At 34.3% G+C, this 22293-nt stretch overlaps 1 protein-coding gene across 14 annotated transcripts in view; it reads left to right on the forward strand.

Moving 5' to 3' along the window:
- Positions 1 to 22293, forward strand: part of UNC80 (unc-80 homolog, NALCN channel complex subunit) — a 186990-nt gene that overhangs the window by 64006 nt on the left and 100691 nt on the right. For 9 of the 14 annotated variants that reach the window (XM_019726978.2, XM_019726980.2, XM_019726986.2 and 6 more), the window contains exons 23-25: positions 14887 to 15099; positions 18168 to 18339; positions 21188 to 21321. In XM_019726978.2, the coding sequence (XP_019582537.2) occupies positions 14887 to 15099; positions 18168 to 18339; positions 21188 to 21321 (519 nt within the window). The remainder of the gene's footprint in view (positions 1 to 14886; positions 15100 to 18167; positions 18340 to 21187; positions 21322 to 22293) is intronic. The other 5 variants (XM_019726985.2, XM_019726991.2, XM_074312544.1 and 2 more) reach the window with 1 other exon arrangement.

Consider the following 22293-nt stretch of genomic DNA (forward strand, 5'->3'; position numbering starts at 1 on the left):
ATTAAAATGTCCATACATTTTTATAATATACCTATCAAATTTACAATGATTAGAAAATGTTGACAGGGTATCAATTATCAGACACCACTGCATGGTTTTGGTAGTGGTGGCAGCAGCAGGATTTGACTAGGGAATAGAACGAAGTCTGAGAATAACAGGGTAACAGTGAGAGAGCAGTAATGGTGAGTGGAGCACTCCCTGGCCCTTCTCTGAATAGTTAGTAATCTGGGACTGGACGTAGTCATGGAGGAGGGGCAGTTCTTAACATACCAATTATATCAAATGGCACGGGTGATGGGATTAAAAGCCTGAAGTCGGTGTGGCTTACAAGATACTCACCATATAAAATTAATTAATTAACTTCATCAAGGTCTATTGAGAGGTTCCGAAGCACCAGGCATGATGCTAACTGTTAATGACAACACAACAAAACTCAGCTGGAGAGCTTCACCTATTGTGTACCTTTCCTTATAAAGGTTATATTCGTGGAGTGATCTATTTTCCAGACTTCCTAGTGTATAGTATTCTAGTGTTGATAAACTAATGATGAACGTTTATTGTGTGCCTACTCTGTTTCTAAAGGGAAAAAAAATTGAAGCTCAGAAAGACCAACTCACAGGCCAAGGCTACAAAGTCAGCAAAAGACAGAGGAAAATTGGAACCTAGGTCTGTCTTTACAGACCCTATATTTTCTACTGTACCGTGTTGACACTCCCAGTTAAAAATTATGTGAGATCACTATAGGAACCTACTTTTAAACATGAAAAATAATGTTATGTATTTTTTTACCTGCTAATTGGTATGTGATTAAGAAAGTAAAGATGACAGAAGCTAGCTGAACAGTTGCTAAATATACAATAACAATTGTACATTAGGTGGTTTAAGCTTGGAGCTTTCCAAAGGTACTGTCATGTCTATTTTTGTCTCAGTCCTAAAGTCACAGCTACTTTGGATGTTTTTAGATGAGTGAGGTATCAAATGTCTCAAGCAACTGCCGAATAAGATTAAGGACAATAAGAATAACAAATCATACCACTTAAACTATTGTTGAAAAACTGAGAGAAAGATATAGGCACAGCTGGCCATACAAATTGGAAAATGATTGGATAATAGCATTTGGACAACTCTCAGTGAAATAAGTACCTGGTGACAGAGAGAGCAAATTGTCCTTCACTCACTAGAAATGTCTAGGCCTCACACTCTTTCAGACATCCTGAGCTGAAGTCTCCACATAAATATGTATCATGCAATGGACTTTATCAAGCAGCTCTTTCCATTCACACATTTTCCACGTGAGAGAACAAAGCTCTGAGAGCTGAGGTGAACTTGCTCAAGGTCCTATAATCCAGACGATGTTAAAACTATTTGCCAGATTTCTGATTCCATTCATAAGTCTTTTAGCAATACCATATACTTTCTCTGTAAAAACACTTATTTAAATCAGAATGAGTCTCTCCTGATACACTGAAAATATACTTTAATGTCTATGGTCTCCCTAATCAAAAAAATTGTGAATGATTGTTAATGGCCCAAAAGCACTTGAATCTTTAAAAAAGTTTTCTTATCATGTGGTTACAAATGAAGAATTCATAATAGGAAAATGTAGGAGATTTTCGCCTTTAAAAATTCACACCACACATTCACCCTCCAAAGCAGTGATTTTTAGCATTTTGGGGGCATAGGCTTTATTTTTAGAATTGGATAAAAACTATGGAAATTCTTCCAAGAGAAGTGCACTTATAGACAAAATTTAGCATATAATATCAGAAGGTTCATGGACTCCCCCAAAAACCATCCCTGAAACCAAAAATGTTAAGAACTCAGTCTTGACTAATGCATTATCATTGGGAAAATGAGACTCTTTAGTCAAGTAATTGGAATGACTTTATTAACAGTTATTGATGATATAAAAACAGAAGGGATAATTGCTTCCTACAGGGAGAGCTTTTAGGGTTTATATAAAATATGTGGGCATGAGAGAAATATGAGACTCTGTTACAAAGACAGCAACAAATTTGAAAATTTGAAAAATAATCCCAATAGAACAAATTCATACTGGTTTCTGAATGGAAATTATTTTAAGAAGAATATTAATAAATACTGTGATAATCAAGTCTCTTGGGTGCTGAGATTTCATTCACTCTCATCAATGGTTCCTTATCTGTTTGATTCCCAACTGCTATAATGCTTACATTTTCCAGGGAGATGTGATTCAGGGGTTTCCAGATGCAGGTATATTCTATTCCTGGCTGTAGCTCAACTCTTACCATTAAGTTGGACTGAATCCCATAGAAAATTTAAATAGTAATTTTACTTCCCCAAAATGAAACTTTGGGCCAATAGTTACCAGACCACTAAGATTCTCCTTTTTCACTTTCCTGTGTGAGCTACTGTGGCGCTAATTGACCTTCTCAATCTTATAAATCTCATGGTAAGAAGTAAAATAAAGGGAGCTTGATGCTTATAAGCAATGTCTTTTGAGTCTCAGAGTGGAGAGGCATTTTCTGATCATTGTAGATGTCTAGTGATGAAGTAGCTGCGTTGGAAAGTAATGAGCTCTTTGTCACTAGACTGAATTCAATGGGGGCCAGTGTACGGGCGCTCAGGAAGTGGGTGATTAGTATAAGTTCCTTGCATACCTGAGAATCTTTGATTCTAGGTCAAGGCCAAGGAGTATGCAGAGGTCAGAGGTCAGAATTCCATAGGTCAGAATCAGTCAAGATTAAAAGGAGTCCAGTGGTTTCTATTATCAGACAAAGAAAGAGAAGCCAGGTAGACATGGTTGGTTGAATAAAAGGGATAGGTGATGATGGAGATGACGGTAGTCATGGTGGTAGTGGTGGTGGCAGCAATGGTGTCAGATGCGGTGGTAGAGGATGACAGTAGTAACATTTTCATTACACTTGACAGTTCACAAAGCACCTTTACATTAATTATCTTATTTCTTTACATGAGAGGAAAGGATCAAGCCATGAAATAGTTCTCAAACAAGGGCACAGGTAAATTTCAGTTTCTCAGGTATGGAAAAGGAGAGGAGCTGAAGTCACTTGTTAATTCTGACAAGTTAATTCAAACTGAGAAGAAGGGAATTGTAGCTACATGTCCTATGTGCTTGAATTAAAGTAACATTCTATGTTTACTGTTGTTTGTACAGGTGTAACAGCTACCAATTCATCTGAGTTAGCAGTTCCTCAGGGTTACTCTTTCACAGATGCCTTCTGCTAAATATGGTTTTAGCTGTTGTTTCCTCTGTATTTGGATTCACGTAATATCTGATCTCATCTGCTTCTGACTTTCAGAAATGCTTCACATTTCAATGCTTCACATGTTTTTCAATGCGTTTGTAGTTTTAGTCATATACCTGGATGTGTGTAAATATAAAAATATCTACATTTATAACTAATAGTGCGAACTATGAATATAGAAATATATAGAAATGCAGATGTAGAAATACATGACAGATGGATAGATAGATAGATAGATAGATAGATAGATGACAGATAGATATGCAGATATTGTGCAGATATAGATACAGATACACATATAAACAATTACAGATTCTACCATTTCATCAGATAGGATTTGGGAGAGGAGGGAAAAATTAATGTGTTCAGTTTGTTATCATATGCTAGTCCAACACTTTCTCCCATCTCTTTTAGTGTTTTCTTTTGTTGAATGTAGCGTTTATTTTTTAAGTGCAGCTTAAATATAGTTTTTACATTGTGATGTAAATTTTATTTCAGAACAGTTTTCATTGTACTGTTGCCTTAATCATAGAATTTAAATGTGATTTTCTTTCAAGTTTGAGATTTTCTTTAGCATGAAAAAGAATTATTAGATGAAAGAAATACTAGAAATGTCAATGTTCGAAGTCCTGTCAGTCTAAAGGTTTTTGTTTTAGACAATCCTCTTGCATTATTGCTATAACTACTAAACTTAGGGATAATTGGTTTACTTTTAAGTCCAGCACAGCTCTTCCATATACTCTTTGGTATAATTTTAATAGATGCAACTGTAAGGCATTTTTAAAATAGAAATGTTTTAAAAAGGACTCATTTCATCTCTAAGTTTACATAATCTACAAGCACAGAAAAAAACCCACAACAAACAGTTCAAACAAAAGACACCTCTGCCTGTTTTCTATATATTTCAGCTGAATATTCTATCCTTTTTAACAATCCACTTAAATATATAACATGCGTAGACATAGTGATTTCTAATTTATTGGTAATTTATTAGCATGACAGATACTAATAATGTCATTTTGCTTTAGGAACAATTCCATGAATATAAGAAAGTCAATGGAAAAAACAGTAATATACAATTCTCCCTAGTCCACGGATGGAGAAAACCTAGTCTATGTTAAAGTATAAAATCTCATAAGTAGAGAGCTTCAGGAGGAGTGATTATATAATTTTTATCCAAACTGGGACACTTTTGAAAGGGAAAGGAGGTACCATCAATAGCTATACCAGTTAAACAGACATTAAACTGGAATTCTCCAGGAAAGATAAGACATTTTATTACCATAGGTATGGTCATACTTTCAGGTTCACTGCATCAAATTTAATCCACATTGGGGCTTACCATCACAAGACTAGTTGACAATCAGTGCAAATTAGCTCCTTTCATGGAAATAGGAATATATGCATAAGAACTATCAAAGCAAATAATATTGTGTTCTCTTTTGAATCATAAGAAAAATTGAAATAATTCAGTAATTACCAAAAAACTAAATAATCGAATTATCTACTTAATTGTAGTGGTATGCCCATAATATTGAATTAAAAAAATATTCTGTAAAATGTAGCATTAAAAGAATATACTATAAATATGTAGAGTCTAAAGAAAAAAAATCAGATGTCACATATTCACCACATACCTTAAAGAGTAGGACATTTCCAGTTTGTTTAAAGTCCCTTGTATTCTCTTCCCCTGATCACATACCCCTACCCCTCAAAAGACACTGCTGTCTTAAACTTTGTTTTAATTTTTCCTGTGCTTTTATTTATTAATTTATTTATTTATCTATCTATTTATTTGTAAATTTTATCCCATGAGCTTGTATCCCTAGGGAATATATTTTGTTTTGCTTTGCTTTGCCTAGTTTCGAAATTTGTTTAAGTGAAACATGCTATCCTCTTTTTGTTCAACATTAAGTTTGAGTCATCCTTAATTCATTTAGCATTAATACCTTAATTTTCACTCATGAACAGTGTTTGTTGGTTTGAATATGCCACAATTTATATATCCATTCTATGTCAGATGGACATTTGTATTTTTTCAAAATTTTGTCTATTTTGAACAATGGCTCCATAAAAATTACTGTACGTCGGCCTTGATTCATAATAGTTTTCTAAATACACCTAGGAGTGAAATTCAGTAATTATTTTACTATGTGATGCCATAGCATATTTCATAGTTGCAATAATTAAACACAGACACCAACAGTGTAATAAAAGCTCTTTTTGCTTTGTGCTCTTGCCAACTCCTGTATTGTCCAAATTTTCATTTTTACCTATCTGATGCATTAAGGTAACAATACTTTATATTTCAACCAAAGTTTGAAATGTCTTTTCAGAGGTTTGTTTACCATTCATGTTTCACGTTGGTGAAGGATCCCATTAACGTTTTTTGTTTATTCTTTTATTGGAAGATTATTTGTCTTTTAATTCATAATTTAAAAGAAAATACGGTGTCAATAATAATCCATTTTCTGTTCTTCATCTCTCAGTTTGTGGCTTATTTTTTCTTCGTTCCTTAATAAAGAGAAAATGTAATTTAATCAACATTTTCTTCTGTTGATAACATTTTTTATGTCTTTTTAAAGAGGTTCCAAGATAATAAATATTAGGTTGATGCAAAAGTAATTGCGGTTTAAAAGGTTAAAACTAATTGCAAAAACTGCAATTACTTTTGCATCAGTCTAATATATTCCTACATTTTCCTCTAAAAGTTTGAAAGTATATATTTCACACTTAAGTCTTTAAGTAGAGTATACAGTGTGAATGGTATAAGATAGAGATTTGTTTTCCTTTTATTTTTTTCCCACATGGAAAAATAATTATCCTAGCATAATATACTTACTAGTTTATACTGTATTCTCTAATGTCCAGTTCTGTCTTCATCATGTGTCAGGGTTCTATATGTGCATGAGTGATTCTGAGTTTCTTTCTGTTCCGTACCCTGTGTACCCTGAGTTAATCTACTCTGTCTTAATAACTAGAACTTTTAACACCACCTAGGCTATTCTTGGCTCTTTGCTCTTCCATGTGGATTTTATAATTAGCTTGTCAGGTTCCATGAAAACCCTTTATTTTTGGGATTACATTGAGTCCATAGATAAATTTAGAGATAATAGAAATTCAAATTGAAATTCATATCTGAATTGATTATTTAAAAGATTTATTTCTTCCTATGTCAGTTTAAGTAATTTTAACTTTTTTCAGTAATTTGTCAGTTTCACCTCTATTTTTGTATTTGGTGGTGTAAAATTGATCATATCATTTTCTTGTTAGTTCTTAATCTTTGCAGCATCTGTAGTAGTTTTATTTTTATTCTTAAGATTGTTTCCCTTTTTTTTCTTGATTAGTCTTGCCAGACATTTGTCAATTTCATTAACTTTTTTTAATGGACTCGTTGATATTTTCTTTTATCTTTGTTCTCTAATTTGTTAATTCCTGCTCTTATTTTTATTTCTTTATTGCTTTGAATGTATTATACTATTCTTTAGTTTATCAGTTGATTGCTTGGCTCATAATTTTTTTTTCATTTCAAAACTGAGCACTTAGCTATTAATTTCCCGCTAAGTACTTCTTTAACTATAAATTTTGATAAGTAGAATTTTTGTTACAATTTATTTTTAAATATTTTTCATGTCTTTAATGATTTCCTTTTTGAGCCATGGGTTATTTAGAATAATATGTGTATGTTTCAATTTATTAATTCCAGGGTTTTGTTACGTATCCATTTGTTACTTCTAACTTCATTTTCAGGTACTTTGAAAATAATTTAGCCTTGTTTTATGAACTAGAACATTATCAATTTGCATAAATGTCCATGTGTGGTTAAAAAGATATGTATTTTCCAGTTGTTGGGTCCAGTGTTTTATGTTCAAATCTTCTACATCTTTAGTTTTTTTCCCCCTTCACTGCTTGATCTGTCAAATATTAATCTGAGTTAAAATCTCCACTGTGATGGCACATTTGTTCATTTATACTTACAGTTTGAAAATTTTTGTTTTATTTATTTAGAAGCAGATAGTTTAGAAGTGTGACAGGTGTCTGGTGCTACGGACCTTTTATCACTATCTAGTGACCTAATTTATTTCTAGTAATGCTTTTTACCTTAAGATATATATTTCTGTGATACTAATAAAGCTGAAATATTTTTATTAGGTTAATATCGGCCTGTTATGTTCTTTTACCAATTCTTTACTTTCAACATTTCTACATCTTTGTGTTTTAGGTATATCTCTTGTAAAAAGCGTAGATTTACATTTTTAGCAATCTTTTTATCTAGAAAATTTAGTACATTTGCACAGATTATGATGACTTATATAGACTCACTTCTGCCTTCTTTTCCCTGTCACATTTTTTCATTATTTCATTTTGTGTACTTGTTTCCATTTCATGCCTTCTTTTAAGTTGTGTTGGATTTTGTTTTCTCTTGCTTTGTTTTGGTTTACCTTTGTTTTATTTATTTTCCTTTGCTACTTTAGAAATTATTATACTCTATTTGTGTTTTTTAAAGTTGCATACACATTTAACTAAGTGAAGTCTTAAATTAATGAATATCTTTGTTCTTCTCTCAAAAAATAAAAGACTATAGAGGGTTTTAACCCAACTGTTATTCAAGATTCCATTCTATCTTGTTTTTGTTTTAACATTGACAAAGTAGACATTATTTTTTACTGATTTTTAGGAAAATTATTTTTAAATTTGCCCAAAAGCTTTACATATTCTTTGCTCACCATTTCTCCTTGCATCTCAGACACTCTTTCTAAGATCTACATCCTTCTCCTGAACTTTCAAAAGTTTCTTTAATGATGATCAATTGGCAGTAGCTCTCTCAGCTATAGTTTCACTTAAAAAGGTCTTTATTTTGGTCTCATTCTTGAAAGATAGTTTTGCTGGAATTATAATTATAGGCTAATTCTTTCTATACTTCAGCTATAGAAGTAATTAATACATTATCTTATTCTCTTCTGGCTTAGTTGACATTTCTTTATTGTAATCTGTTACAATAATCTGTACAAATAAATCTGTCATCATATTTCTTTATTGTAATCTGTTCCCCTTTCCCATCTCTAGTTGCTTTTAATAGCTCCTCTTTATTATATTTTGTCATTTCCCTAAAATGTTGCTAGCTTATTTTTCACAAAATGTTTCTTGAGCCCCTAAATCAGGTAATTGTCATACTACACCTATTCTGAAAATTTTTCAACTATTATCTTTTCAAAGATTGTATCTTTCATATTTTCTCTACTAATGTTTACTTCTATAAATTAAAAAAGATGTGTGATAGATTTTCTCAGTTTATCCCCTGTATCTGATAACCTTTCATATTTTTAATTTCTTTGTCTCCTTCTGTGATGTATTCTGGGTAATTTTCTGAGTTAATCTCTACCATTTTTTTCTCTTTTTCCAACTGTATCTAATCCAATGGTTCTTGACTAGTGGTAATTTTGCCCACGAGGGGGCATTTGACAAAGTCTGGAGGAACCTTTGGTTGTCACAACCTGGGGATTGCTACTGGTATCTAGTGAGTAGATACTAAAGATGCTGATAAACATCCCATAAAACATAGTGTATCCTTCACAAAGAAAGAATTATCTGACCCAAATGGTCAATAGTGCTGAAGTTGGAAAAACCTGATCTAATCTGTGCTGTAAACTATCCATTGAGTTTTAAATTTCATGTCCTTCATTTTTATTTGTACAAGTTATTTAATTCTTGTTGTAAAAATGCCTGGTCAACTTTGATAGTCTAATTCCTCATTATACTTTCTTTTCTTTTCCTTTCTTTTTTTTTTTTAATTAATTTTTTAAATTTATTGGGGTGACAATTGTTAGTAAAATTACATAGATTTCAGGTGTACAATTCTGTAATACATCATCTATAAATCCCATTGTGTGTTCACCACCCAGAGTCAGTTCTTCCATCACCATATATTTGATCCCCCTTACTCTCATCTCCCACCCCCTCGTTATACTTTCAATACCCACATTAATCTTTAAATGTATTTGACACACAATGATTCTGGTAATTGAAGTGTTTGTGGGTTTGATTCTACACTTTGTTGTTTTTTCTGACTTTCACTCGTGTTGGACTTTTAAAAATGTATTATTTGGTGTGATCTTCACTCCTTGGAACTTTATCTGTGGGAATTTTTTAAGACCGATGTTAAAAGCAGTGTTATTCAGCAGACCAGCAATACCAGCTCCTCTGTAAGCATGTTAGAAATGCACATTTTCAGGCCCTGCAACAGATCTATTGAATCCGAATGTCTGGGTATGGGACCAAGGAATCTCTTCATCCACACTCTCAAGTGACTTTTATGCACACTCAAGTTTGAAGTTTTCAGAAGTACTGGTTTAAATTGTTCTTCCAGAGAGGATTTTCATTTCTTTTCTCAAACACCTGGAAACATCACCAACCTAAGATCATTTTTTTATTTTAAACTATTTTTTGTAGGCAAGGAGTGTGGAAGTAGTGCCCATTTTAGTCCAAACTTATATGAGAATGTAGGATTTTGATTAGGAGTTCCTATGTAAGACTTTGTCCCTCCCCCCTTCCTTCCTTTCTTTCTCTTCCTCCCTTTCCTTTCCCTTTCCTTTTTCTTTCTCTTTCCCTTTTCTTTTCTTCCTTCTTCTTTTCTTTACTTTCTCTGTTTTCTCAGAACCAAGCTTAGTCAGGGAAACCTACTTCTGTGGGGTGGGTCTTTTTCTCATTCATCCACCAAAGGTGGCTCCCACCTAGACTCCTGGCTTTATGTGAGAATGACTTGATCTCCCATTCCTCTTGAGCCCAGACATTTAACTTGTGGCCCGTTGAAAACCCATGCTCTGGTCTCTCCAGAGTCAGCAAATATTCCTCGACCAACCTCCATGTCTCCCCGACACCCTACCGCCAACCCCAGAATTGCACTTTCTTGTAATTTCTACTGTCCAGTGGTCTATTATCTCATGTTAGAAACAAAAGTAAAGACAAAGTGAAGAATTTTTTTTGGATATTTTATCCAGCATTTTAAGTATCAAAACCAAAAGAAGTTTGTCTTCACACCTAATCCATCATATTATCAGAAACAGAAGTCCTCATTTATTTTTTTAACTACCCAAAATATTAGCATGATCTGAGTAAGTATTATAATGACTAGCTATCCAAACTGTGTACTAAACAATAATGCCTGCCTCTAGCCTGACAACTGACTCATTTTAGTTGCCTGCAGCTACTGTTGAAATGGCAGGGACAGAGGCAGCCTGTCAGTTACTTAATTATCTCAGTCAGGCAGAGAATTCAATACAGGCTAAATAATAAATACTGACACACAAGCACATGCCCTCTAGCAATTTAGGTTCCAATGCCAAGTAAGACCCACAATAACTGCTTATTCCCACTGGTTTTAAATAAATAGGTATCCTGCACCAGCAAGAGCTTTATATTATTTTGGTAAGGCAGTAAAAAAAATTATGTAATTCCCCAGAGCCCAACATAAAATATTCATTCTTTGAAAAACAGTTAGTTCCTGTTCAGTGTTGTTATATGAGTTTTCAGGATCAGTCAGGGTTTCTTCTCACATAATAAGTTTAGATATAGTCCCTCAGGGAAAGGAATGTATGCAATTATAACCTTCAATTAACCATCGGATCTTGGTAGCAATATTTTCTTGGTCCCCAGGCAAAATAAAGCACAGCTGTTTGAATTAGTATTCCAGTTTTTTGCTTCACTTTCATAAAGGAAACATTCAATATACATAATGATCTTATAAAATGCAGGAAAAGTAACAAAGTCAAGGAAAAGTCGCCTGACACTTGACATTTTCTAGTTAGAGAATGTTAGAGAAATCCATGCTGTATCACAACATCATGACAGTTTGCAATTTTAACTAGACAACTCTGTAGCCATTGCAGAGAACACCTTATATAAAGATTGCATCATTGAAATTGTTAGTATTGGACTCTTTTTGACCTTCAAACTTAGAAACTCCATATGGTTAAACCTATTTTTTTTTTTTTTTTTTGTCTTCCCAGTTAAAATTGATTCTTGCTTATCTGGGAACTAATGAAGTTATGATAAAATGAAATAGCAGCCATTCTGTGGTATAGCGGAACACAAAAAAGTGATCTGGTAGACATGTTAATAAGAAAGAAGAAATTTAAATATGCCTAATTTTCTTTCAGGACCATCAACACATTTCTCTGTGATATGCCAGTAGTGTCAAATTGTGTTTAGATGTTCATTTTTAACTATGCCTCTGATACTCTATGGTTGTTTTCAGCCATGCAGCATTCTTGATTCATTTTTTTCCATTGGTGTTGTTTTTCCCTGTGATGTGAATCCATCCCCATCTATTTTAACATGCTCCATTTTCTGCTGCTTCTTCACTTTGCACTGAGCCGTAAAAGGTAAGCTCCATCATAAGAGGGAAAATTGACTCCTTTAGGTCCGTGAAGAATCCTTTGTCCAAGGTATTCCATAACCCTGCTTCTAAAACCAATGCTTTCTGAACTATACTTTGAAAGGGACTTAACAAGAAAAATAATTCTCCACAGCCACACCCACACTAGAATGCCTTGAAATGCTTTTCACACACATTGTGGAATCAGTACTTGTTGCTAAGTATCTTCTACTAGGATGCACATGAAAGTACTTAGATTTGTACCTCAACACCTCCTTCAGTTGTCTGTACAGTAATACGCACAGTACAGTACCCCAGAAATTGGTATTATTTACTGCTATCCTGAATGTAGGATTCCCAAGCCTGGTTTCCTCCACCAGGCTCATGACGATTATAATAAAAAGGCAATATTTGAATTATTCTATGTCATTGTGTCTTAAAGCAGACAGTGGCATTTCCAAATGTTACTGGGTTTGGCAATTTATGTGTATCACGTTCATCAGATAAGAACCAACCACTTAATGAGTTTATGGGCATTATTTTCATATTAATCTCAGTTCCATTTCCAAATTTAGATTAGGATTTCCTAGGACCAATAACTGATAATATCCAAGTTTTATCATAAGTTTTTGAGAGCAGAGAATTGAAATTGCTCATTCAAAACTCCTGGAACTTCCTAAACAAAACCATTTTTTTCTAAAGAAGGCAAGCCAAAATATATAGAAAGCCTCACATAGCATAATTTGGGTTGTTTATTCATCTATTGTTAATCCTTTCAGTGCTGTTTAATGATGAAGGGCAATAAAAAGATCCTCTGCCCCATACATTTGAGTTAGGCTTAGTTTCTCCCTTGCTCATCCTAAAGGAACCAGAGTTCATAACATAGTGCTATTTCCAGTAGCAGTGTTGTTTTTGTATTCCTGGCATTAAGCAATGAATCCCATTGCTTTATATTGGGAAGGTATCAAAATTTGGTAGGCTAAGAATAAATTGTATCACTCGCCTTGCCCTACAGACTGGAATTCATTTTCAGAGACAGATGTTCCAGCCTTTTCCAGAGACAGATTAGCATATCTAAGATGTTTAGCAAAATAAATACTTAACACAAGAAAAGAGTGTAGCTATTTAGTCTGTATGCAATGGCACCACAATATTGATAAGGTTTGACGTAGAAAGTCATTTGACCCTTTGCAATCGCAAGTCTTTCTATCCCTGTGACCTACTATCAAGTCTTGGTACTAACGCAGTTCATGATGGATTATCATCATTAATGTTCATCTTTTACTAATGATAGATTCTCACCATTATTGTTAATCTTGTATTCTGCCTTTATACATAGATTAATTAACTTTGTGTGTCCTGGCAATACATCATATACTTTGTAAAATTAAGTTCGTTCATAAATATATTTCTTATTGGAATTCTTGATGGCTTCATTTAAGTTGTAGATAATGAGAAAATATGTAATGGGCTAACTTACTTGCCTCCTCCAGTATTTTTGAGATACTGTGGTACTCAAAAGTATGAAGTAACCAACCAAAGTATGAAGTAGCCTGAAGAGGGAGGGGGTTAAAGAAGACTTCTTAGGGAAGGTAACTAAACTGATTATTCAAAGTGGGAATTTACCAGATGGAAAAGGGGTTTAAAGGCTCTGCAAGCCATAGAAACAACAAATGGAAAGGTATGAAATGTCATATTTGGGAGACTATTACCAGTTGACATAAGTGGACTGCAGAGCATTTGAGATGGGTATAGAAAGGGAGATGAACCAAATAACAAAGGTTGGGTATCCTTTCTATTTTATGATTGAAGTGGATGGAGCCTATGATAGGTTTTAAAAGGGAAATGATATGATCATATATTTGTATTTTAGAAAATAGCATTCTGATGGAAAATATTATGCCTCATTTAAAAAAAATATCAAAATGAGGACATTTTTTCTAGAGGAGAGGGTTGTTATGATAGTTAAGAATTACAACTCATAAAAATTAATTGGCATGAAATTGATATTCTCTCTATATTAGCCCCTGTTTAAACATTGTGGATCAATGCTTTGTTAAGAATACCATTGCTTGAAATGAAGAAAAATGCTTCAATTTGAAAACCTGTGGTTACTAAGTAACCTATGGTTATTGATAACTCTGAGGTGATAGCTAATATTGTGATGTGTTTTTTAAAATTGGCACAAGTCAAAATATACATTAATTGTTGATGTATGTATTTTTTGTGATCTGTTGACCTTATATGGGAAAGTTCACGCTACTCCCTTCCTTAATTTTTTTGTTTGTTTTTTTTTTAGCTTATAAAGAGTTCAGTACATATCTGATCCTTACCAGTTTCTTGGTGTCAACTAAAAGTTGTTTCTTTTATTTTTTTCAAGTACGTCTTAACATGGCGAGATGGAGCCACATTTTTTTTTTTCCTGAAAAACGCTCTTGATTTTCATTTATCAGTTAAATAATTTCTTCTTTGTCAAACATTTTCAATTAAAGCCATGCTTATTTAAGCAGAATTTGTTTTTTTATTCATGACAAAAAGGGAAAAAAGACTAACTCAGCAAAATCTAGTAAGCACTTTTTTAAATTAAATTTATTGAGGTGACAATGGTTAGTAAAATTACATAGGTTTCAAGTGTACATTTCTATAATATATCATCTATATATCACATTATGTGTTCACCACCCAGAGTCAATTCTCTTTCCATCACCATATATTTGACCCCCTTTCTCCTCTTTTTCTTACGAGCCAAAATGTGCTGGAGTAGTTGTGCTTCTTGAAGTGTGTGGATGGTCACAGATAATAGATTATTGTTGGAACAAACTTACTATTGACACTCTTGGTTAATATAAGACTAGTTTTAGAAATTGAATATGTGTTTGTTTCATGTGAAAATTTTAGGTTTAAAAAACCTTCACATTTGAAAACATATTAAAAGTTATTACTATTTCACTCACACTCAAATCCCAGCTGCCTCTTAAATATGCAAATTGAATCATGAAACTACTTGAGATTCTGCAAAAGGAGAAAAATAAACAGAGAAACCTACTTAAAATGTCTAATTCTTCAATATCCAAATTTGCCTTCATGGATTCATTCTCCAGATTCCCCATTGCTGTGTTAACCATGCTAACACTACCCTGGGAAATATGGCTAAACTAAATGAAAACACAGAGACTGAAATAAACTAAGAATACTTAGCAATTCCCTTTAAGGTCAACTTACTGTTCATTAATCCCACATCACTCTTTCTTTAACCACCCAACTCAGGAAGCACCTGTGGTGGCGAGAGCTGCGCTGTTCCTGGAATGTGCCCGTTTTGTTCACCGCTGCAACCGTGGCAATTGGCCAGAGTGGATGAAAGGGCATCACGTGAATATCACCAAGAAAGGTCTGTCCAGGGGACGGTCTCCAATCGTGGGCAACAAGAGGAACCAGAAGCTGCAGTGGAATGCTGCCAAGCTTTTCTACCAGTGGGGAGACGTGAGCTTTTGATTTTCTTCTATAAAAATTAGGGACTTCAGTAAAGTGAAGACCTTTTGTGTTTAGGTGTGTTTGTTTGTTTGGGAGACAATGTACTGGGTATCTGTTGTGTACCAGGCATTGAACAACACATTTTAGGGGAAAATAATCTCACCTCATTTATTTTTCCCAATCAATCTCTGAAGTTAAACATTATTATCTTTTCTGTCTCCTTCGTTGGTCCTCTGCTTCCTTCCTGTCTATAAATGTATATTCCCAGGATATCTTATAATTTCTTCCTGTATAATTTCCCCAAGGGTTACATTTCTTCCTGTGTTTTCAACTGTTAACTGCATGTCAGTGGTGCAGACTTCTCTATCCATAACACTCTTTAAATCCCAGGCTGGCATTTCCAACTGTACCCAGGAGGCATTCACTTAATATTTAATCTGACCAAAATAAAACCCTCCATCCCATACAAATACATCCGCATTTGCAACCCCCCTAAACTTTCTATTCTTATTAATGGTACCACCATCATCTAAGATGACAGCCTTCAAATATATTCCAAACCTTCCCTTATTGATTCCACCCCCTCCATGTCACTAATGCCCTTTTAGGTCAGATCTTCTTTAACTTCTCAACTGGATGACTAAAGCATTTTCCTATTTGGTCTTCTCCCCACAGTTCCCCTTATCTGACTGATCCTACACACTGCCAGTAAAATGATCTCCGTAGGGCATAGCCCATCTAAAAGCAGAACATTCATACTTATCTCCCAGCCTCCAAAGTTACCCCTCCAATTCATTCTGCAAACTGCTGTCAGAGTGATTATGCGAAATGTAAATCAGATTGTATTTCTTACTCACTTATAATGCTTCAGTGGCTCTCATTTTTTCTTGGGATAAAACCCAAATTGCTTAGCCTGGAATCACGGCTGTCTCCATAGCCTGTGTTCAAACCATACCAAGATTATGGATGATGAAGTCAAATGAACTGATGTATCTAAGGATATCTGTCTGTCTGTCTATCTAGCTATCTATCTATCCATCCTCTATCTCAATCCTTTGCATCTAAGAGGTGTTCAATAATAATGTTATTACATTAATTTTGAAAGCAATATACATGGGTTGTCTAAATTTCTAGGCAAATAGCACAGTGTCCCTCAAATGAGTGATAAGGGCTCTCCCCCACTCAGAAACTACCTTTTCTCATTCTTCAGAATGCAACATGAAATTCAGCTTCAAAAACTGTGGGATCTAGTCTCAATTTACCTTTCCAGCCCTCCTGCACATTATTTCCTCTCACAAAACTGTGCTTCAACCAAGTGGCTTATTTGTTAGTCTTTAAACACATCAGTTTATATGGATCTTTTGGAACTCTCTATTTGGAATATCTACTCTTCCCCTTCCCCATTACTGAAAATACCAGTTCTTTAAAATATACAGCATAGAGACTTTCTATGATTCTTTGAACTAAATCTAAACTCTCCATCTTCTGAACTCATAAACTACTGAATTCTTTCATCACTCAATGTTTAATTTGGTACATTATTACCTCCCCAATAGATTGTAAGATTGTTGAGGGAAAGAGCAAAAGACATTGAATCAAACACCCTATCTGTGTTTGAATCCCAGTTCATAGCTTGCTGAGTGATCCTGAGTAAGTCTTTCAAACTCTCCAATCTTTCCAATTTCCAAACTGTAATTCTTCTGTGTGAAGGTTTATAATCTACTAGCTCACATTAAAAAAAGGTACTGTTGTACTATAACAATTTATTCAACTTTGTTTTATTTATAACCTAAAACATTACCTCACTTAATAAATATTTGATGAATGAAGGAACGATAAACATGTTCCTAAGGCATTTTTCTAACCTTGGAAGAGACAAGAGCTCTAAATTATTATTTAGACATTTAGTATTATCCCAGACAAGTTCATTTCTTTAGCAACATTTTCAGTTTTATGAACTGTGGGTTTAACTTAAATTGCTTATTTTCAACATCCTGGAACAATCATTATAGACTTTTCACTATTAAGTTCGTTGACTCCACTCCAGACTATTGCATGTCTCCTTCTTTCGAGCGGATCTCCACAATAATAGCATTAGGACAAGACTCTTTGTTGTCCAGAATTTCTAAATAGTCAGAAAGAATGATAGGGAAAGAAAAAAGAAAATTAGCTGGAATTTTGTTCTGACTAATGTACAGAGTAACTAGACTGTCAAACTCCAAGTTAGGTGGTCTTTTTAGCTTCTGCCCTAACTTTTCTTCCTATACCTGTGTGTCTTCCGTTGTTGAATACAATGTATAATTGGAATATAAAAGAAATTAGATAGAGGTAGTGTATTTTATCTCTTCTTATGGAAAATTCCCTTTGGTAAATCAGACAATAGTGCATGATGATTCAGAATAGCAGATCGCAAGTATTGGCTCTATGAATACCTTTTAAAAAACCAATAGTGTTCATGTGCTGAGTTATTAAAAGTCATATTTCTAATGTTGATGTTGGGTATTCTGCCAAAAGAATAGTATTTCTTATTAATTCATAGATCATAATGGAGGGGAGAAGAAAGTGTATAAAAAAGCCAATAAATGCATACAAAACAGCAGATATAAGTAAAATTGCAGTACCAGAATTTTTGCCAACCTCCAAACTCATTAGCATGACAGTGACTTTCTCATAAAATAGCATAATTAGAAGCACTCTGAGGAACTGTTACTTTTTATCTTTTGTAGCAACAAAATTATCCATTAAAGACTGCATACTTCCTTAGATGAGACCTATAAGATAAATGACCTTTAAGTAAATGAAAATACTGAATAAATGGAAGAAATTTTGTATGAGTATACAAAGGTATCATTCCAGCTCCTACAAGTCTTTGGACTAAATGACCTTGGAAATAGCATCGATGCCTTCCATCTCTGGGTTTCCACATTGGAAACATGATGGTAACAACACAATGACATACAGAGGAGACTTATGCTGCAAATAGTTCCCATTAATTGGTTGCTTATGTCCTCTGTTAGGAGCCTATTTTACAGTCTGACGTACTTTGTGCTGTTTCATTCTTTTTCTCCCCATGGTAGGCAATTGGCGTCCGATTGAATGAGCTGTGCCATGGCGAAAGTGAGAGTCCAGCCAATCTGCTGGGTCTCATTTATGACGAGGAGACCAAGAGGAGACTGAGAAAGGAGGATGAGGAGGAAGACTTTTTAGATGACAGTAAGGAGACTCCCTTTACTACAAGAATCCCTGCTTGTAAGAACCTCTGCTTTAGGAGCACTTAATATTTCTCTTTCTTTTTTTCATATTCTTACCACCTTCCCATGTCTCCCCACTGCGCCTTTTCCCCTATTCCCTGTGCATAGATGTAAAGCATGTGCATAAAGCCACACAACAGAGAGGACGAGAACCAGAAAGACAAGACTACTATAGAGAGGGGCAGAGTTGCGGTTCATGTGGAACATCCATTGCTTTGTAGTCTCTGACTCTTACTGTTATACAAAGATTAGTGTTAAGCCTCTCAGAAAATTTAGTTGTGGAAAATTATTGTCCCAGAAGAGGTTTGATCAGGTTTTGTGTTTTATTATTATTTTTGGAGATTGAAAAAAAAAAAAAGACCAAACAGAATTGAACATGAAAATCTTCCCAAAACACTAAAATATTGAAATATTTAATCAGAGTATAGTATATAGCACTTAACATGAAATTGAAATATTAAAAGATTCAGATTGCTAGAATTATGAATGTGTTCTGTAGTGTACTTACTTATTAAAATTATAATTGAGTCCCATCATAGAAGAATAAAGACAAAGAGATTCCTATACATCCCTCTCCAGCACCATTTTGTGCATATATGTGTTCTAAACTATATATGCTTGTATGTATGTGTACCATTGCCTTTATGGAGCATAATATGCCGATATGATTATGGAATTAGTATCATTATTTGATGAAGACCATTATAATTAGTATCATTATTTGATGAAGACCATTATAAGAGTGGTGCTTCTTCTTCTTGACCTTCCCTAGTGGTATGAAACTCAAGTTCCCTGATTATGTGTTAAGGATTGTCCTTAGTTAAGTAATGCCAAATCTACTGCATCCTTATAGTCATGAAATATAAAAAGATGGCTAGAAGTAACATTAGACAAAACTAAATAATAATGAAAGAAAATGTATTGTGTTCATTTCCACTTTTATAACAAAGTGTTTTGTGGGGTTTTTTTTTTGCAATATTTTTCATTTTGCTCTTTCTCAGGCTTTATCAAATCAGAGCAAATCTTCTTGACTTAGCTGTTGACAAAACACTAAATTCTGACGTCAGTCTTTCAGCCTAATGGTGAAACTTGCCCTAAAGATTCCCTCAAGTTCACAGGAGTCTAGACTATCCTAGAATGACTCACGGAATTGGGTCTGATCTATAGAAGGACTTAAGGATTATCCAGTAATTATAGAACCTATTGAAGTCCTGCTAGAAGACATCTCCAACCTGCTCTGGATCCCCCAGGGGTCCTTCAGAACAGAGAAGAGCCAAAACAACATTAGATGGATGTATCCTTACAGACCAAAATGATCTTGAATCTCCATGAGATCACATAAGTACCATTTACCAATATGTTATGCCTGGTACATTAGCTTTTCAGCGAGATTGTGTATTACTCAATCCTTGTTCATTATAACAGAATATTTCAGATGATGTTATGAGAGACCCCGGACTAAGATCAAGCTCATTGTCTCTAGGACTGATAAGAAGAATCTAGATGAACACCTCAGGAGTAAAAGGACAGATCCATGACTCTCTAGTGTTCAATTGCTTTTAGAAAAATGGTTGCACATCCAGGCAATTTCTAGAGAATCATACAGCTTCCATCGAACATATGATTGGAATGTCTGGTTTAATTCTATGCTCAAGTCAATGCATAACTCATCTTGCATTTAAAAGATAATTATGGTGCAAACAAATATCAGTCTGGAAATTCTAGAGGAGTTTGTTTCCTCCATTCTTAATAAGAGGCAGTGTCCACCTATGCAGAGAAAAATAATGATTTTCATGAGGAAGCAATAGCCAGATATTTTCAGAAAGACCATGCTTTCTACCTAGTATCAATATAAACCATGAAGTATATATTCTATTTAATTAGGAAAGCCTAATACATGGAACATATTTTAGAGATATTTTTAGGAATGTTGGTATGTAATATTGTTTGCCTGGTGACTTGATTCATTCGAAATAGACAACTCTTTTCTTTCTTTTATGAGAGACAGAACTCTGTAGGTTTTGCTCTTCTTTCTGAATACTGATAAGTAATCAATATATTTCAGCATGATTTGTGATGACATGTATCTGAGAACTAATCCTGAGAATTTAAAAAGTCTCTATAGTGTCCACTTGGCCATTATCTGCCTTTAGAGAAAAATTCATCACTTGATCTATGATGGATGCAATGTTTTACTCATTCAAAGACCAGTATTCTTTAGAACAAAGGAGAATATTTGCATACTTCTATTGTAGCTATACCTTAATATGACAGGCTAACTTTTATAACTGGATGGTATAGGTGATTAAATATGCCTTCTCTAGCCTGCAAAAACACATCTGGACTGGAACTGAAACAACTTCACTGCTCTCAGAACATCAAGAGAGATGTCTCTCATAAAATGAACCAACAAGATTTTTATAGTTTAAGATCTAGTTCACAGTCTAAGTCTGATTGAATACCAATGTGAAAATCTTGCAAGACTGCTTTCCCATTTCAGTGTTCATTAAAAGGCTTTCTAGCTTAGTGGAGCTGTGTTTTATAACTCTATAAGGCTGTGTGGAGAATAGTGTAGTTCTTATTGATTGCCATTTTAATACTTGTTATAGTATTACAAAATGGAAGAAGAGAGAGGTCTGTAGTAATGCACAGATTATGCTAAAGGGAATAGGTAAATTAAACATGTATAGGTAACATTCTCATATGCACTTTCATTTCAGACATGTTTAGGTAACGTTCTCATATGCGATTTGATTTTACACATGTGTAGCTATGTCCATCAAACCGCACCTCTCTGAATTTTTTATTGGTTTGTTTACTTATGAAAGAACTCTTTCATTCCACAGGTACTGTGAACCCTTCTAAATGTGGCTGCCCCTTTGCCTTGAAGATGGCAGCGTGCCAGCTTCTCCTGGAGATTACCACCTTCCTGCGAGAGACCTTCTCGTGCTTGCCCAGACCACGCACTGAGCCTCTGGTGGTAAGTAAAGCACGCGTGTTAATAATCACGCTACTTGAAGAGGTCAGACATGTGGCTAGGTTTTGAATATTCACAATTTCTTCAGATGCACAATGGCCAAAGGTATCATGTTATTTAAAATTCAACCAAGAGTTTTTTCATATATAAAAATAAAATCTCTTTCCTCTTTTAAAAAATAACTCTAAAGTTGACTTTGAAATCACTAAAAATAGCATGGCTGGATAAAATGTTTCATGATCACTGTCACATATGCTACGTGTGTCTAAGAATGTGTAGATTCCTTTACTCTACTAACTATGAGGAGTTTTATGGCCAGCATTTTCCAGAAATTTCTGAAAGATTTTTTGTATGCTAGCTGCTCATAAATCCATATAGAAATGTGCTTTCCATTAGTTTTCTCTTTTAAGTTATGGGCAAAAAAGATTTTTTGAAGCATCTAGCATGTAAACATCCACAAACATATATTTTCTTCCTACAGCATTTCAAAAAGACACACACACACTCACAGAAATACACAGTCACGCACACGCATACACACACACAGAAACACGGACACACACACACACACACATACACACACATACATATACATTTACACACTCTTGTACCATCAGGGCCTGACTTGTTTAACAGAGCATAAAAACACTGCTCTGTTAAAAACACTAGTCCTCACAGAGCGTATGGAACAGGGACACACCTCAGACCTGATTTAACTTGGCCCTTAATTCTCTAAAAAGCACCAAGTTTCCAGTGGTTCTTTCATCATAGGCATCATCAAGCCAGAGCTGAGGAACTAGACAAGTTCTTCCTTTTTTTTTGGACTCAAGGTTTACACTATTCTACCAGAAAAATGGTTACACTAGCAGTCTGTGTGCTTTCATTTAAGTGAATTTTACAATCCACCAGATCTTCTGCGTTTTTAAACCAAACTCAGCATGAACAAGGCCATACCCTAATCCTGATGGGGCCAAA

This window comes from Rhinolophus sinicus, linkage group LG01 (genome assembly GCF_036562045.2).
Source record: "Rhinolophus sinicus isolate RSC01 linkage group LG01, ASM3656204v1, whole genome shotgun sequence".
Taxonomy (NCBI): Eukaryota; Metazoa; Chordata; class Mammalia; order Chiroptera; family Rhinolophidae; genus Rhinolophus; species Rhinolophus sinicus.